Source organism: Oncorhynchus mykiss, chromosome 9 (assembly GCF_057628025.1).
Source record: "Oncorhynchus mykiss isolate SJ-2025 chromosome 9, ASM5762802v1, whole genome shotgun sequence".
Classification (NCBI taxonomy): Eukaryota; Metazoa; Chordata; class Actinopteri; order Salmoniformes; family Salmonidae; genus Oncorhynchus; species Oncorhynchus mykiss.
This window is the reverse complement of record NC_143030.1, coordinates 68,779,431-68,798,595: the sequence shown is the minus strand read 5'-3', so window position 1 is coordinate 68,798,595 and position 19,165 is coordinate 68,779,431. Positions and strand designations below refer to the sequence as shown.

Genomic DNA, 19,165 nt, shown 5'->3' with positions numbered 1-19,165 from the left:
GCCCCTGCATATGTAATGATTTAGTGATTGTTCTCTTGTCCCAACAGGCCAGTTCCAGCATGCTGACATGCGTGTCACGCTGATGAAGGACCCTCGTGACACAATGCGTCAGCCCAGTAAAGAGGGGGTGCTGAGGTGGGGGGTGATACACATGCCCGTCACCCTACAGGACAAGACCCTGAAGGACACAGTGAGGAAAGGTCACCTGGGAAGTTGTTGGGTCGTGCCCAAGGCGCAGGTGGAGAGACTGCTGGGGCATCCCTACCAGAGCTATGTGGTGGATCACCTGTAAATACTCACTGGCTCTTTTCAAATGTCCATCCTAGCACACTAGTTAGAATACTATACATGCCTAATGCATTGCTTTATATTAAGTGGTATGGAGATTGGAACCGAGACACTCATCTAGCTATCCCCTTCACCTCAAAGCTGGGTAGCTCAGGCCATGGGAAACTCTGTAAGGACAAACAACACTGGGACAAAGGGTGCTGCTGGCTAGCCTTCAATACCAATGTCACATAGTGAGTTATTACTCTCTGAGAGCACCGGTGGCAGTGTGCATGAATGCATATTCATGATTATGAGAGGAAAAAGAGAGCCAATTACGAGACAGAGAAAAGAGAGGGCAAAAGAGAACAAGAGACAGATGCGTGAGAGACCGATACAAAGAGAAAAATAGTGAGAGACCGAGGGAGAGTCCAGTAAGTATGATGAGGTAATTCACACAGGTGTCAGACATGAATAAATAAAGGATATGGGATGATGTCATTGCACCACTCCTTTCTGAAACAACAATAGTGACAGACTTCTCCTTCTGCAGTTAACATTGCAACAGTAAGGTCTTAATTTTCTGTATACTTCGGCAGACAAATGCTGCTTGATCTTCACATACAGCTAATTCCAATCTCTCCTTCACGCAAATCATGTTTCATAAGTACTTTTAGAATTCCAATGTTATAACAAATATATTAATAGATGATTTGAGCAATGTGGACTTTTTTTAAGTGTCATACAGTATGTATATTCCTAAAATGACTAAATATTATAAATTGTCTATGGAACTTGTTTTGGTCTTATTGGGGTAGGTAGTTTTACACAAATCATTTAGTTCTGTTAAAACACATCGACTCTCAGACACTATGGATTTGACTTTTCAGGTTTGCCATGTGCTTTTAATTATTTTTTCTATACTTTTGTTCATAGTTTAATTCATTTTATTTGTTACACAAGACATTGTTCACATACTAGTGATCAAACAAAGGACTGTAAGTTGTTTACTTCTCCGTCTGCCCCATGTTTTCGGCAATTTCAAGGGATGTCATCAATAATATTAGTCAAAGGCCAAAACTCTTAAATGAATACATCAAACCACATTTTAGGCTTTCATTTAAATAAATAAAGAGAAGACAGCGTCTGGTGTCGAGGAAGGGGAAAAATGCCCAAATATAACTAGCTACGCTTGCAGAGTAAACTCAACACAATTCACCAAGGTAACATAATTCCAGTATGAAATTCACACAATGTGAAAACTGTGCACAGTCTGAAACTGTAGAAATGAGTCTAAAAGATGACTGGACTGAAGGGTTGAAAGCTTAATTGAACCCTATGATTGAGGACCAGACTGTTGCTATCGTCCCACTGTCCTTCATCACAACCTGTTATAAGACCTGTTAATGTTTAACCCATGTAAAACTGTAATAACCAGTAAATCAGGTCAAACATGATACAACAAAACAAAAAACAATGAAGTCGGCATATGCATCACTTTGAGATCAGTTATGATAATATAACAAACTAATAGCAGAGAAGCATATTCAGCATTACCTTCCATCACCATAACGTCAGTGAAATCAAATAAATTAGCATTGTACTAAGACACACAGAGCCACCCCAAATACGTAAAAACGGAGGTGTTTAGAGATATGAGGGACTACATGAAGGGATCGGCAATAATTCCCACTAACGTCATCCATGTTACTGTAATCGAATTTGAAGGGAAATGTTGTGGCATCTATCTCAGCATTGCTGCCCACAATTGACATGTACTGTAAATAACTAACCAAGCTGCAGATCCAAATCTCAAAACAATGTCATGCCTGGAAACATATAGATGAAGAGAATACAGCTAACATCAAAGGGTCAGACGGAATGGAGGTTAAGGGTTTCTACAATGCAGGAGATTCACATTAGGGCCCAGCCAAGTCCACAGAACCCCAGGATTTACTAGAACATAGAAATAGAATGACTAGAATTTCTGAGATTCTATCGCTGTTATATTAGACTGTGGTGGTAGTTAGTGGAAATACAATGTTCACAGTTAGCAGTCATGAAAGACACCAGACATTTGCAGCATCAAGTCAACCAACTGACATCAATAAGCAGAGGATTGATCGGCAGATAACATTGTTTTTAAATATACTGAAATTATTTAAGAACCCAAACATATTGGATAAGACCCCAAATTTAAGGCTAAAACCAAGTAAAAGCAATTGGTTCATACTCTGGGGAGGCACTTCATATCGAGGCCTCAGAACCTTTTGTAATGGTGCATTCTGTTAAGTGTTTTACATTTTGGGAGTGTCCGCGTTTCCCTCCACTTGCTACTGTAAGGTTGCCTAGCAGGAGTCCAAAGGGAATTTGTCTCTCTGTGTGACATACACAACAAGGGTTAGTTAGACCACAACAATGATCTGGAGCTTCCTTTCACTACAAGCCGAGAGTTCAGTCTTCCTTCTTTTACACAAAAGCAATACTTTCCTGATCTCAAATCTGCGACAGTCCCTAACTACATCCGTTTTTTATCACCTTGCTTCATCGTATCTCAACATGTAGTGATCTGATTTCCTATTTGAGTACAACTGTGCGATCCTTGGGATGTCCCTACCCTAAACCTAACCTTAACCATAACCCTTACCTAACCCTAACCTTGACCCTTACCTTAACCATTTTCAACTTCAATGGGGTGACATCAGTTCGGTTATCCCAAGGACACTGTTTAGACTTTCTCATTTCATGAAAAATGTATTCATGTAACCTCACCAACATGCCTAGCCTCCAGACAGACCCTCTCTCACTCTTCTACACAACACATTCCCTTTTCAGTTTGACCTCAAAGTCCACTTCAGAGTATTACAGTCCATGTTTCTATTTCAAATTCAGTAAACTTCATAACTTCAGCAAGTGAAAATGCGCACCAAATGTTGAAATAAAAACTCTAAACATTTCAAAAATAAAGAACGGAAACCATTCAAATTGTAACTTTGACATCACACAACAAACAGAGAAATAAAACGTGGTTTTAGGGACAACAGAACAGTTAGCCACCGGTTAGCTTAACTACTAGCACAGAGAACACAGCAGCACTGCAAAGTGAGCACTATCAGTTTGACAGAACAGCCTATTGATATTATAACTTTTCATTTTAAAACATTTTGTCTGACCGAGCGAGAGATTTGCCGAAAAAAGAGCAGTTGTCTATGTAAATAAGTAACAGGTTAAATAGTAGGAAGAGAACAGGGTGAAAGCAGGGTTGACAGGAGGGAATGATCAGTGTAAGAATGGCCCAGCCTTCAGAACGCTGCCGCATCATCGTGTTCTATGTGCAATACTACTGTGTATTCATGCATGTCGAAAAGTGAAAAGGCTTTTGAAATTGCAACTACAATGAATCGGTCTACCTCTAATGATCATAGTTTAGACGTAGTTTAAAATGGAATGAGAGACCATATCAACCTTGCCTTTCAGTGAGAGATAGAAATAGGGAATGTGAGTCTTGGAACAATGTGCTGTGTGTGTGTTTTAATTATGTTTGAGTACGGAGACCTCAGGAGGGGGAAAAAAGGAGGACAACTGGAAGGCAGAACCTCCCTGTCTACTCTAGAACCTTCTAGAACTCCCCTGAACACTCCCAACATCTCCCATATAAGGTACCCTACCCAGTACCCTGCCCCTACAATCTGTAAATGATCTAACTCGTTACCCTTTGTACTCTTTACCCTGCCCTCTACCACCTCATCCATATATTCTGCCTTCTTCCATTAACCCCCTCTTCACTCCCTTCTCTGCCCCGCCCTCTCCCTGATGCCCCTCCCTCCTCATTGCTCATCCTCCCCAAACACATCGTTCTGTTTGCGTTTCATGTTCTCAAAGTCAAAGTCGCTTCCGGTCATACGCTTGTAGATGTCCTTGATGTCGTTGCAGGTGGTCTCGAAGTGAGTGGTGGCGTCGTAGGCCGATGAGGCAAATATCTGAACGAGACATAAAATCACACCAATTTTTTTTCACTCAACTGCCTTGTCCTAAAACATGTCTCAGAAATGTGGTGTTTTAGCAATATAGGAGGTATATCCAGATGTGTTTGACTCACCTGACTCTCAGTACCGTCGTCTGTGGGCTCATAGAGGTCACTGAGGGACACAAACCTACAGATAAAGAGGGAAGAGGTAAGTTATTGACTTACAAAAGCCTCCTTACTGCTATTCATTTTATTCATTTGTGATAGCACACATCGTACCAGCTGAGTTTTGGACAGTGATGAAACAACACGAGATATACAGTATAATATATATATATATATAAATACATAATATGTAAGTCGCTCTGGATAATAGCATCTACTAAATTACTAAAATGTAAATTATAATACATGCCATTTAGCAGACGCTTTTATCCAAAGCGACTTAGTCATGTATGCATAAATGTTATGTATGGGTGGTCCTGGGAATTGAACACACTTTCCTGGTGTTGCACGCACCATATGCTCTACCAACTGAACTACAGAGGACCAAGACAATCAGAGAAGTGGGAGGGAGAAGAGGAATGGAGGAGAGGAGGAGAAGACAGAAGGAAGAGGGAGAAGACAGGAGGGAGCAGAGCGGAGGAAGGGGGACTAGAGAGGAGGGAGAAGAGAGTAGTAAAGGGGAGGAAGAGGTAGTAGAGAAGAGGGAGTAGAGACACACTTCTGGTCAATGGGTTCCAGCAGCTCCAGAGCAGGCTCTATCTCAGCCTCAGGCTCGTTGGTCTCCACAGTGGTGCTGACAATGGCAATGTACTTCCCCTGGGCCGCCACATTGTGGGCATAGGAGATCATACACACGTAGATGTCTGGAGGACAGAACACAAGTTTGATCAGTTTAGGGAGTTGGAAAAGAGGGTTTGCGATATATGGCAAATATATCACGGCTAAGGACTGTGTCCAGGCACTCGGCATTGCTCTGTGCATAAGAACAGCCCTTAGCCGTGGTATATTGGCCATATACCACACCCCCTCGTGCCTTATTGCTTAAGTATAAAATATGCCTGACAAATATGTTCTGTGGCAGTCACTTTGCTTTTCTGATAACTAATTGTGTAGTCGATTGAGATTTTACAATTGTACTTTTCTGGACTATTCCAGACTTTTTCACTCTCCAACAACACTGCTATTGTACTTTATGTGAGGTAAACTTACTGGTAGAGAGAACATCTGACAACAGGAAGTCAGAAACATCCCATCTTAGTAAACCTGTATTTGGTCCACCCCTCACCTGACTTGCGGTTGACCTGGTTCTGGGGGATGATGATCTGACAGGAGTTGGCGTCGTTGGTATCCTTGATCGGGTGGCTGAGGATACAGATGACCCTGATCACCTGACCTGCCTTACGCACACGGTCCTGGATGTAGCTGGGGTCACAGATCAGCTGTTTGCACCGAGCCACCTAACAAGGGAAGGACAATATAGAAGACAACAATGTCAATCTAACATACTGTACTTTCTCTCTTCTACCAATTGTATATGTGCAGGTATTGTTCACTTTTCTTCAGTGCATTATCAGCAGTCTTGACTACTTTACTATAAGGTAAAGAGATTAGATCTTATAGACCTATTAGATTGTGATTTTATTGATAGTTTAGCGTGCTTTTTATAGATAGATTGTGATTTTATAGAAGTGATTAGATTGTGGTTTTATAGAACTGATTAGATGGTGAATTTACCTCTCCCTCAGACTTCACTCCCACCACATGGCCATCCTCCATCACTATCTCCTCCACTGGTTTGTTGAGCATGTAGGTTCCTCCATAAATTGCACTCAATCTAACAATGTATGAGAGAGAGACTATGAATGATACGTTATTATAAATATGCTAATACACTATTGAATACATTTACAATTTAGTCGGTTAGCTTTAGCAGACTATTTTATCCTTATCCAGAGTGACTTAAGATCAGAATTATATATGAACAGCTTTGTCTGACTAAAGAAAGGACATTTTAGGGATTACAAATGTAACACACAGACCTGGCAAATCCTTGAGGCAGCTCCCCCAGGCCATAGAGGGGGTACAGGTAGGGGCTTTTCCCATATCGGGCCAGGGATTCACTGTACAGCTTGATACGATTGATGGTCTCCAAACAGGGCACATCAAGGTAGCTGGAGAAAGGGAGACACATGATCAATAGGAGTCAAATTAAAATTTCTTCAATGCTTTTCAAAGCATTAATTTGGAATTTCAGTTTACTTCCTGACAGGCCCTGGCCCAGGTTAGATCTCAGTAGCGATTGGTAATCAATCTAAGTGCTCTTACTCGTCTGTCCTGTAGAGGGCCAGGGCGTGGCCAGTGAAGTCGATGACATCCTGACCCAGGTCAAACTTCTTGTACACATCTCTCATGGTGGTAACTTTGGGGTCGACGCCCTCGAAGGTCTTAGGGTCGTTCTCGTCAAAGTTGGCCACAAACACGAGGAATTTCCGGAACCTTCTCTTCTCAAACATACCCATAAGATCTGGAGGACACGTGACAAAAACAAAAGTGAAAGCTCTGCCTCATATACGACACTATACTGTATATATAGTAGGAAAACGTTAATAAATGTAATCTTTGATGGTATATATAGCAAACTCACAACACAATCTAAAGTACAGTTTACTGTACATTCAAACTTACTTGAAGCTAGAGCCTCAGTCTCAGTTGAAGGAACCTTGTAGATCTTTCCTCCCTTGTACACAAAACTACCCTCCACTACTTTGAAGTCCAGGTATCGTGTCACTTCTGTGTATAGCAGCATTTTCACAAGCTGACCTGTTTTATTGGATTGTCAGACAAAAAGGATGGTTTTCATTTAATAACTTCAAGGTATCTCCATGTTTCATCAACAGCCATGCCATATTTTGCTTTATTGGTATCATGATGGCGATTAAAACATTTTCTTGGGTAAATTCTGCTTCCTACTTATACTCATGATGTGGTGATGGTCTGCATACATGAATAAGTTGAGTAACTGAGCAATATGATTTACGACTGAGGCTATTGGTGTACCGATTGGTTCTGTATGTATTGACTGGTAACAGGAATATTCATTAATCTAATAGGTTTAATTGTATCTCTCATTTGCAAACAAAAAACAAATCCCACAACTGACCATTGGCCATAAGAAATTTGGGGATGAGGTCCACGTTCCAGTCTCTTCCACGACCCATAGACTCTGGAGGGCTGTCAGGCAGCTCAAACCGCTTATACAGCTGTGGAAGGGAAATATATGCACGAGTGAAAACATCAATAAATACTCTTACAAATACCAAACCATTAACCTGGGGCAGTGAAAGGAAAATACAGGATAATAAAATATCTGACTTAAACCATGGAGGGCTGGGTGGAACTTTGGAATATATTAAAAATGATTGAATATTTGAGTGGATATTGACACAAAATGATGACCATTAGATCCACAATGTTCTACGCCCTTACCTCTTCCAGAGGGGTGATGGAGGAGCTTTCACCTCCATAGTAGGGGTTCCTGTCCATGTGCAGAACTTTCTTTCCATTCACAGACATGATCCCAGAGAGGATGCATTCCTAAAACGAAATGAAAGGCAAAATATGAATCAGTATTAAAAAAGCAAGTGTGTGTGTGTGTATCAGGAGGGGGAGATAGAGAGAGGAGGAGGGGGGGGGGGGGGGGGTGTAAGAGGGAGGGACAAGATGTACGCAAGCGCGAGCTGATGTCTGAGCCATAACAATAATACTGTACGAATAATACAAATAATACTATTCATAAAAAAACGAACAATTGTAGTATAAATAAAGAAAATACATTTTTTTTCTCTTTGCATCTGCCACCCCAAATGAAATGAGTGTAGTGGATATTGTTCATATCCAGGCTAAATCATTAACTGTCTGCACTAAAAAAATATAAATTTTATGTATATCCATCGTACTCGTAAAATGTTGGCTTTGTCTTATTGTAAACTCTGTACACATGTGCCTCGAATATGGAACAGGGTGTGATGACTGAGGCGAGTCTACGAAACAGTATACAGTACTAGGGAGAGGTTCTATTTATTTAAAACCATTCTCAGACCTGCGCAAATGCTGTTCAATGAAGGCCACTACACCATCACTCTGGGGCTACGCCTAAAGATGCTGCACAACGAATGAACAATGCATTGACAACACGAATGTATCCAAATAAATTGTTGCCTACTTGTATCCATTATTCAAAGATATCTTATTAGCTTTGGGGCAGATAAGCTATTTACCATCACATTTTCCTAAAGTCAGCCAGAGATGCAGATGCTCCTATCAATTGCATTATTGGATGAATAAGGAAACATAGGCAAACTTCATAAATGTAAAGTTGAGTATGCTATATCACAAATACAATTGATTAGACTACTTACCGTGAGTCCGGTGCCCAAAACGATCACATCATATTCCTCATCCATGTTGTATCACCGCCTCTCCTGTCTCGCCCTCTTTTGCCTAGTGAAATTTCAGGGAATTGGCAGGAAAGGAAACCAAGTGGAAGAACGGACGCAATTTGTCCCCGTTTCTTTTTAGCAAGTGTATGTTGGTTAGATACCTTTTTAAGTTAGTATTTATTTATAATCAGTTGTAATTTGTAAGTGGAATATGGTCCACACACTGTCACCGGCAAGAACGACCAAAGATGGCCCTAACCATGGAACGCTGTGGAACAGCAATGATGCATTCGCGTCGGAAAGTAGGGCACATCCCTTGCGTCTGCGCCTCACACTAGGCTACACCCCTAGTCTCACAACAGACGAAACAGGGAAACCTCAAACCGTCCCTCCTCACATTTAAACAGTTATGTTATTGTATGCTTACGCTATTCATAAAAAGGCTAGATTTATTTTTTTTAAACATTTTTCAATTATCTTCTATTGTCTGATTAGACACTAACGTGTGCGTTTTTATTTTATTTTCCCCTTCAGTCCTTTTCATTGCGGTAGGCGCAGCAATTGCGGATGCAGTGGTATTCCTCCGCCAACACTGCTGTTATGAAAAAGCTCAGAAGAATGATAAAAGACTGAAAATAGTTACCGGTAGCTATGTCTTCTATGGGCCTAGTCAACTAGGTGTGTTTATAGGCTAAAAGTAACATCAGCTGTGTAGACTAAAGAATGACATACTATTAATGTTGCTCATGGAGGCATTATGTTGGTTACTTTGTGTAGCCTATTCATGGTGGCATATAAAAAAAAACATTCATTTTAGCCCTATATGCTAATTCCTCCTCAAGATCAGACACACGTGGAAATGTCTAATGGCCTACTTATTTATACCATAAGACCACCATATTTGACTAGGTCTAGGGGCCACCTACATATTGACCATATCGATGACTGACAGCAACGAAAACGAAGGTCGGAAATATGCGCACGCTAGCTGTCACTCATATCAGCATTAATGTGACCCGCTCTGACGGTCCACTCAGGTCCTCGTTTCAGGACCAAGGAGAGCACCGCAGGTTTCTCGGACAACAAAGCGCCCGGTTTACTTTAAAAGTCCCATATTATTCAACAATATTCTGAGATAAGGCCTAATGAGGGGTCTATAATAAATAGCCTTTTAATTACTTTATCAGATCATCACAGAGAGACAATTGATAGGCCTACAATCAATAGGCCTTCGTTGCTAGGAATCAAAGGCTAATCCTAACATAATGATTATATAATCTCACAGATCCTTATCTAATTTGATAAAATCTCAAATATTCTGGTGGTAAATCAATTGCAAAATAATCTAGCTATTTTGGGCTATTTCCTTCTTTATTAGTGTTATTGCTTGGCAAAAAAAAGAAGCTTGATGTTGCATTTGTACGTGTCTTTGCTCTAGGGCAGGCAACGTTTGCAACGTTGCGTGACGGTTTACTGCCCCCTACACTGTGGAGTGTAGGAGGCAGTATTTTGATGTTTGGATGAAAAACGTACCCAAATTAAACGGCCTATTTCTCAGGCCAAGAAGCTAGAATATGCATATAATTGTCAGATTAGGATAGAAAACACTCTAAAGTTTCCAAAACTGTCAAAATATTGTCTGTGAGTATAACAGAACTGATATTGCAGGCGAAAACCTGAGGAAAATCCAACTAGGAAGTGCCTCTTATTTTGAAAGGTCCCTGTTCCATTGCATGCCTTCCCTCCATTTAAAGGAATATCAACCAGATTCCTCTCCCTATGGCTTCCACATGGTGTGAACAGTCTTTAGACATAGTTTCAGCCTTTTATTCTGAAAAATGGGCAAGAACGATCACATCGCGTCAGTGATGGCTGGGTGCCAGCAGAGTTTTGCATGCGCCAACAGCTTGGAGCAGACATTTTCTCTCTCTCTCCAATTGAAAAAGCTACGGTCCGGTTGAAATATTATTGATTATTTATTGTAAAAACAACCTGAGGATTGATTATAAAAACCGTTTGACATGTTTCTACGAATTTTATGGATACTATTTGGAATTTTCGTCTGCCCCGTCGTGACCGCTCGAGCCTGTGGATTACTGAACATAACGTGCCAACCAAATGGAGGTATTTTGGATATAAAAATAATCTTTATGGAATAAAAGGAACATTTCTTGTGTAACTGGGAGTCTCGTGAGTGCAAACATCCAAAGATCATCAAAGGTAAGCGATTCATTTGATTGCTTTTCTGACTTTCGTGACCAATTTGCTATCTAATTTGCTGGTAGCTGTTGTAATTTTTGGTCTGCTGAGAGAGATGTCCTTACATAAATGCTTGGTTTGCTTTAGCTGTAAAGCTTTTTTGAAATCTGACACGCCAGGTGGATTTAACAACAAGCTAAACTGTGTTTTGCTATATTGCACTTGTGATTTCATGAAAATTAAATATTTGTAGTAATTTAATTGGAATTTGGCGCTCTGCAATTCAGCGGATGTTGACGAAAATGATCCCGCTAACGGGATGGGTGCGCCAAGAAGTTAACGACATGTTTCCCAAAACAGTGCGCACAGTTCTTGAACGGCTTGAATCCCGCTAACGGGCCAGTGACAACAGCCAGTGAAAGCGCAGGGCGCCAAATTCAAAACAATAGAAATCTCATAATTACATTTCCTCAAATATAGATGTATTTTACACCATTTTAAAGATAAACTTGTTGTTAATCCCACCACAGTGTCCGATTTCAAAAAGGCTTTGCGATGAAAGCACACCAAACGATTATGTTAGATCTGCACCTAGTCACAGAAAAACACAGCCATTTTTCCAGCCAAAGAGAGGAGTCACAAAAAGCAGAAATAGAGATAAAAATTAATCACAAACCTTTGATGATCTTCATCAGATGACACTCATAGGACTTCATGTTGCACAATACATGTATTTTTTGTTCGATACAGTTCATATTTATATACAAAAATCTGAGTTTACATTGGCGTGTTATGTTCAGTAGTTCCAAAACATCCGGTGATTTTGCAGAGAGCCACATCAATTTACAGAAATACTCATAATAAACATTGATAAAAGATAGAACTATTATGCATGGAATTATAGATACACTTCTCCTTAATGCAACCGCTGTGTCAGATTTTTAAAAATACCGAAAAAACGCCATGCAATAATCTGAATACAGCGCTCAGACAACAAATCAAGCCATACAGATATTCGCCATGTTGTGGAGTCAACAGAAGTTAGAAATAACATTATAAATATTCACTTACCTTTGACGATCTTCATCAGAATGCACTTCCAGGAATCCCAATTCCACAATAAATGTTTGATTTGTTCGATAAAGTCCATCATTATTGTCCAAATTTCTCCTTTTTGTTCGCGCGTTTAGCCCAGTAATCCAAATTCATGACGCGCAGGCCAGACGAAAAGTCAAAAAGTTCTGTTACAGTTCGTAGAAACATGTCAAACGAAGTATTGAATCAATCTTTAGGATGTTTTTAACATAACTCTTCAATAATGTTCCAACTGGAGAATTCCTTTGTCTTCAGAAATGCAATAGAACGAAAGCTAACTCTTACGTGAACACGCGTGACCAGCTCATGCCACTCTGCCAGACCACTGACTCATTCAGCTCCCATTCCCCCCTCCTTCACAGTAGAAGCATCAAACAAGGTTCTAAAGATTGTTGACATCTAGTGTAAGCCTTAGGAAGTGCAATTTGACCCCATAGACACTGTATATTCAATAGGCAAAGAGTTGAAAAACTACAAACCTCAGATTTCCCAAACTTCTGATTTTTTTCTCAGGGTTTTGCTTGCCATATGAGTTATGTTATACTCGCAGACATCATTCAAACAGTTTTATAAACTCCAGAGTGTTTTCTATCCAAATCGACAAATGATATGCACATATTAGCAACTGAGCCTGAGTAGCAGGCAGTTTACTCTGGGCACCTTATTCATCCAAGCTACTCAATACTGCCCCCAGCCATAAGAAGTTAACAGCCTGAGTTAAATAAAGGTTTTTATTAAAACTTTATTTAACTAGTCAAGTCAGTTAAGAACACATTCTTACTTTACAATGAAGGCCTATCCCAGTCAAACCCTGCCCTAACCTGGAAGACACTGTGCCAGTTGTGCTCCGCCCTGTGGGACTCCCGATCACGGCCGGTTATGATACAGCCAAGGATCGAACCAGGGTCTGTAGTGACGTTTCTAGCACTGAGATGCAGTGCCTTTAACCACGACACCATTCGGGAGCCACATGGTGTACATATGGTGCAGTAACACACTGAAGTATAATAAGAACCATATGGTAACTGCCCTCTGGGTGACCATAATTACAACGTTTTTCAACTGGTCTTTCAGTCGAGTACCGGTTCCGTTGAATTCAACGTTGCACACCGTTCTGACATACTGAATGCAACCCAGGCTGCATAAGCAGGAAGTGTTCCACGCACATGACAGTCAGCTGATTTAATGAAATCGTTTTACCCCACGTGACTTGGACTTTACGGAAAAGCAAACTGACGATGGCAGGATCTGAGTCGTCAAGTAAAATGCGTACTAAAATGGCCTTTATTGCTCTTTTATTCGCCTTATTTTCGACTGGAAGTTGTAGCAGTCAGGTACCACTTGTAATGTGGTCCAGTGAAGGGTAAATATGTATTATTAATTTGAAAGCGAAGGGATTTTGAGCACTGTGCTAACTCTATCTATCATGCTACTGTAAGCTAACCAATCCAGCTGTATTGCATAGCTATACTCACTTTATAAGACAACGTTATAATGGTCAAAGCATTAACTCCCTTTTGGATATCATTTGGTTATTATGCACTGCTAATCATTTCCGTGTTAGTTGTTGATTTGAGTAGTTAGATGTACTGTTATTCTATCATTTTAAGATGTACATCTTTCCAGGTACACCTTACCACAGCTGGTATCTCCCGCAGCTGGTCACATAATATCTAATGTCCAGCTGATGGCCTACCTAAACTCTGCTCTGGGATCTGCCCCACACAATATGCTGCTCTTCCTACAGGACAAGGTCAGGCCTGATATTAATCATATAATTGTATTCAGTTGTACCACGTACAATTGTCTACTACTTGGCAGACACTATTTAAAGCTGTGTCACATAGTATGCAATGACCATTATATACTGTAATGTCAAAGCTGAATAGCCTACTGTGCTCTTGCTTTAGGGACCAGTAGTGCAGAGCTTGGCCAGCTACAGTATAGTAACCCACTTGTGATTCCCTGTCCTGGTGTTTCCCTCTCTGGTGTCCTGTCCTGGTGTTTCCCTCTCTGGTGTCCTGTCCTGGTGTTTCCCACTCTGGTGTCCTGTCCTGGTGTTTCCCACTCTGGTGTCCTGTCCTGGTGTTTCCCTCTCTGGTGTCCTGTCCTGGTGTTTCCCTCTCTGGTGTCCTGTCCTGGTGTTTCCCTCTCTGGTGTCCTGTCCTGGTGTTTCCCACTCTGGTGTTCTGTCCTGGTGTTTCTCACTCTGGTGTCCTGTCCTGGTGTTTCCCACTCTGGTGTCCTGTCCTGGTGTTTCCCACTCTGGTGTCCTGACCTGGTGTTTCCCTATCTGGTGTCCTGACCTGGTGTTTCCCTATCTGGTGTCCTGTCCTGGTGTTTCCCACTCTGGTGTCCTGTCCTGGTGTTTCCCACTCTGGTGTCCTGTCCTGGTGTTTCCCTCTCTGGTGTCCTGTCCTGGTGTTTCCCTCTCTGGTGTCCTGTCCTGGTGTTTCCCTCTCTGGTGTCCTGTCCTGGTGTTTCCCTCTCTGGTGTCCTGTCCTGGTGTTTCCCTCTCTGGTGTGACAATGCGTCTCAGCCCCACTTCCTCCTTACTTCTTCCTATTCTCAGACTGACCTGTTTCTGCAGGCTGGAATTTCAGATATGTAGTAATAATGAGACTAGCCATGTAAATGGATTTTAGCTTGTTATATTGTACTGTTTTTAATTAATCTCAAACTCTGTGAAGCAGATGACACTGACATTGTTGTTGATATATGCATTTTCTACATAGCTGAGCAAAGATGACTTCACAAGGTATGGAGGAGTTTTTGGAAACAAGCAAGACAGTGTCTTTCCTAACCTTGAGGTAAATATTCTGTCTTTTGAGGTGGGGCATGGTATTGAGATACTAATATGATCAGGGCCATAAATCATCTCAGCGTAGGAGTGGGGAATAAGATCGCATGGACAGTGGGGATCTAATCCTACATCAGCACTCCTACTTTGTGAATTTAGACCCGGATGTATGTTGACAACTCATTTTGACTCCATTTCTCTCTCCCAGTCTGCGTTACAGTCTTCGTCTTCACCGTTGGTGCTGCCTGCCCTGTCATGGCTAGGTGCTAGTGCGGTCCCAAGCCTGCTACAGGAGAAGCTGGGTGTTTCCCCACTCAGCGTAGACCCAGACACACTGGAGCATCTCCGATTCAATGCCTCAGAAAACACTCTGCTGGTTATCAACCTGCCATATTCTTCTGGGTAATACAATTAAACCAAATGTTTCTAGAGTGCAGGCTTCTGGAAAAATACTCCCAATCCCACAGTAACTTGAACATGTATTGTATACTTATGTTCCAGTGCTTACCTGTCCTGTCAGGATGTCCTGCGTAACAATGGTACGTTTAAGTTTTGGCCATTTATTGTTCTTGTCAAAACCTTGTTATTATATGTATTGGTATGTATGTATTCAAAAACTATTTCCCTGACTCAACAATGTGATATATTTTTCTCTCTCCCTAGATGAGGTCATTGGTAAGGTTCTGAGCATCATGAAAGCCCAGAGTGTGCCCTACACTGCCATTTACACTGGACTCAAGCCCTCAAGAGTAAGAAACATAAAAATATGCTTAACAAATGCTTCTAATCTACACCATGTATCAGCACTTTTTCAGAATTCACCTGACTTGAAATAAAGTGGCGTGGTGTACTTTTTGTTATGTTCTATAGATCTTCTCAATAACGCTGTATTTTGATTGCGTTCTCTCCTTGCTCCCTAGGTGATTGAGGAGCCGTCCTTGATTGTCCAGTCTTCTATGAGCCGTTCCTTGCTGCAGGCAGTTGTGGATGAGGTCAAACCTCCTCTGATGTTCAATTCCACCAGAGGCCCTTGCATCATGCTCTGGGCCCAGAATCTAAACGTCAGCTTTAGTGACAAGGAATGGATTGATCTCGGTCCATCGACCTTTGCTTCTGGTGGCTCTGTGAGCACGTCTGGGTCCTTCTGTAATGAAACCAACTCACAGTGAGCCTGATACTCTCTTTTTACTATGACATGCCACTTTTTGCTATGTATTACAGTATAGCAGCAGTATTATAACGTCATCAATACTACAGTATAGTGACATCATTGATACTGCAGTATAGTAACATCATTGATACTGCAGTATAGTAACATCATTGATACTACAGTTTAGTATCAGTATAGTAACATCATTGATACTGCAGTATAGTAGCAGTATAGTGACATCATTGCTACTACAGTATAGTAGCAGTATAGTGACATCCTTGATACCACAGTATAGTGACATCATTGATACTACAGTTTACTAGCAGTATAGTAACATCATTGATACTACAGCATAGTAACATCATTGATACTACAGCATAGTAACATCATTGATACTGCAGTATAGTAGTAACATTGATACTACAGCATAGTAACATCATTGATACTGCAGCATAGTGACATAATTGATACTACAGTGTAGTATCAGTATAGTAACACCATTGATACTGCGGTATAGTAACATCCTTGATACTGCAGTATAGTAGCAGTATAGTAACATAATGTATACTACAGTATAGTGACATTGATACTGCAGCATAGTGACATCATTGATACTGCAGCATAGTGACATAATTGATACTACAGTATAGTATCAGTATAGTAACACCATTGATACTGCAGTATAGTGACATGGTTGATACTGCAGTATAGTGACATGGTTGATACTACAGTATAGTAACATCATTGGTACTACAGTATAGTAGCAGAATAGTAACATTGATACTGCAATATAGTAACATTGATACTGCAATATAGTAACATCATTGATACTACAGTATTGTAGCAGTATAATAACATCATTGATTAGTTGCCTTATGTTACATGTGTTGCATATTTTAGCACTATCAAATTACCCAGTTGTGTGTTGACCGCAATAGGGAATCAGAGCTCTGTGGTGGAGGATTTAGATATGAATCCTATTTTGTTTTTCTCAGGCTTGTCCTTGATTATGGGAGTTCTGTTTCACCTTACAATCCCTTCCGTCTCATGTAAGTATATAATGTTAACATTTAAAATAGTTTTTGTATTAATGAGATGCAAGTCAAATATCATAGCAGCTTATACCAAAAAAGTGCACACCATCTGTTCCTATGACACCACCTGTCTCCTCTACCTTTTTTATTTATATTTTCAATGCATGAACAGTTAATTCCTGGACCTTCCCATTCCTATGTCAAGTGTGAGGTTACTAGAGTCTTATCATTTCCAGCTTCTCCATGAGCCAGCGGCGCTATCCTGTGTCTGCACGGAACTGGTTCACCCTGGACACTGTGGAATTGGTATTCAACACCCTAACAGCCACCTACAATGGCAGCCACGGAATCTATGCCCCGGCAGAGTACTCTTTCCACTGCCAAAATGTCAACAACTTCCGCAATGCACTTCTAGTGCCCCGCGCTCAGAATGCCACCCAGTGGAGAATCCTCTTCACTGACTTCCAGGTACGATTGCTTGAATTTCAGCCACGCAAAGAGCCTTTCAATAATCAGGGTTTAACTTCTAGAGGGTTTTGAACTTTTTAGAACAAAAAAGTTTATATTTTTTATGTATCCTTTATTTACCCAGGGAAGTCACATTGAGCTTGACATATATTTTTCAAGTGAGCCCCTGCTCCACTGTTAATAATTTTGCCGGCATCTGTTTCCATCTAGATCCAAGGCTTCAGCATACTGAATGGGACAACAGATTTCTCCTATGCCAGTGACTGTGCTGGCTTCTTCACACCAGGGATCTGGATGGGCCTGATCACCTCTCTGCTGATGCTGTTGATCCTCACCTACGGCCTGCACATGATCATGCAGCTACGCTCCATGGACCGCTTTGACGACCCTAAAGGCCCCTCCATCTCAGTGCCTCAGTCGGAGTAATGAAGACGAGACAATGCCCCCTAGACTGCTCCCAGACCTGTTCGTGCTGTCTTTCCTATTGTCATGTGACAATGTTCCCTCCACTTTGATTTGTTCAATAAATTCTATTGTCAGTTGCTTTAGCCACCTCCCCGTTCTGATTACCAGTTCAGCCATCCCATCCCCTTAGCCTTTATTCTGTTTGTATTACACAAACAGTCATTTAACAGATGCTATTGTCCAGAGCGACTAACAGGAGCAATTAGGGTTAAGTGCCTTGCTCAAGGGCACAGACAGATTTTTCGCCTAGTTGGCTCTGGGATTTGAACCAGCTAACTTTTGGTTACTGGTGCAACACTCTTAACCTTGAGGCTGGCTACCTGCCACCCAAGGGCACGCCCAAGGGCGTTCCTTTACCTCTCTTCATTTGCCCAAAGAACTGTATAATGTACTGTAAATGCCTCCCTTTTCCCTTGATACCTAATCAGCTCACGCATGTGCCAATAAAAGGGGTTTGTTTGTACAGGAAAGCTTTTGATGCCAAATCAGTGACTGAAATATGATTGCAGCATTTTGTGGGACTGATTTTGGTTATTTCGCTTGCATTGTAAGTTTCTCAGCTGTGTAATTTAAAGACTAATGCAAGAATTGCCTGTAAATATTAAGTTTAATTTATGTGTGCAGACTTGACTTGCATTTGAGAATGCCTACCCTAAATTTTGCTGTTGGAAATGCATAGTAGGACGAAATGTGAGAAAAGAATGCTCTGCAAATTATGCTTTGTTTCAAAATACCGTTTTACTCAATGCTGGCATTTTTTCATTGACATCTGTGAAATTGAAATAAAATGTCAAAACTATCAGTGACCCTCATGCCTCTATACATACAAAATAGTGCTAAAATCCAAGGCTTTGCCATTTGTATCTTGACAGTGCATTTGGCAGCGATTACAGCCTCAAGTCTTCTTGGGTATAACGCTACAAGCTTGTATTTGGGGAGTTTCTCCCATCCTTTACAGATCTGCTCAAACTGTCAGATTAGATGGGGAGTGTCACTGCGCAGCTATTTTCAGGTCTCTCCAGAGATGTTCGATCGGGTTAAAGTCCGGGCTCTGGCTGAGCCACTCAAAGACATTCAGAGACTTGTCCTGAAGTCACTCCTGCGTTGTCTTGGCTGTGTGCTTAGGGTCGTTGTCCTGCTGGAAGGTGAACCTTCGCCCGAGTCTGAGGTCCTTAGCGCTCTGGAGTAGGTTTTCACCAAGGATCTCTCTATGTACTTTGCTCCATTCATCTTTCCCTCGATCCTGACTAGTCTCCCAGTCCCTGGGCGGCCATC

General features: G+C 41.3%; 3 protein-coding genes across 8 annotated transcripts in view; 2 read left to right on the top strand and 1 right to left on the bottom strand.

Moving 5' to 3' along the window:
• Positions 1-1,054, top strand: part of LOC110532626 (inter-alpha-trypsin inhibitor heavy chain H6) — a 30,513-nt gene extending 29,459 nt beyond the window's left edge. For all 6 annotated transcript variants that reach the window (XM_090185162.1, XM_036988642.2, XM_090185161.1 and 3 more), the window contains one exon: positions 48-1,054. In XM_090185162.1, coding sequence (XP_090041288.1) covers positions 48-292 — 245 coding nt within the window. In that variant the 3' untranslated portion in view covers positions 293-1,054. The remainder of the gene's footprint in view (positions 1-47) is intronic.
• An 84-nt stretch (positions 1,055-1,138) lies between these two features.
• Positions 1,139-10,899, bottom strand: LOC110532629 (rab GDP dissociation inhibitor alpha). Its single transcript, XM_021616696.3, has 11 exons — positions 8,659-10,899; positions 7,727-7,834; positions 7,401-7,500; positions 6,926-7,060; positions 6,566-6,764; positions 6,280-6,411; positions 5,975-6,074; positions 5,526-5,697; positions 4,959-5,103; positions 4,367-4,421; positions 1,139-4,247 (listed from the first exon to the last, which is right to left on the bottom strand). The coding sequence occupies exons 1-11, from the start codon at positions 8,701-8,703 to the stop codon at positions 4,095-4,097; spliced, it is 1,344 nt and encodes a 447-aa protein (XP_021472371.1). The 5' UTR covers positions 8,704-10,899; the 3' UTR covers positions 1,139-4,094.
• A 2,286-nt stretch (positions 10,900-13,185) lies between these two features.
• Positions 13,186-18,689, top strand: LOC110532624 (V-type proton ATPase subunit S1). The gene is made up of 10 exons (XM_036988641.2): positions 13,186-13,336; positions 13,600-13,726; positions 14,709-14,783; positions 14,982-15,175; positions 15,275-15,312; positions 15,437-15,522; positions 15,694-15,938; positions 16,919-16,972; positions 17,194-17,425; positions 17,636-18,689. Exons 1-10 carry the CDS (start codon positions 13,212-13,214, stop codon positions 17,849-17,851), a joined length of 1,392 nt encoding a protein of 463 aa, XP_036844536.1. The 5' UTR covers positions 13,186-13,211; the 3' UTR covers positions 17,852-18,689.
• The last annotated feature ends 476 nt before the right edge of the window (positions 18,690-19,165 follow it).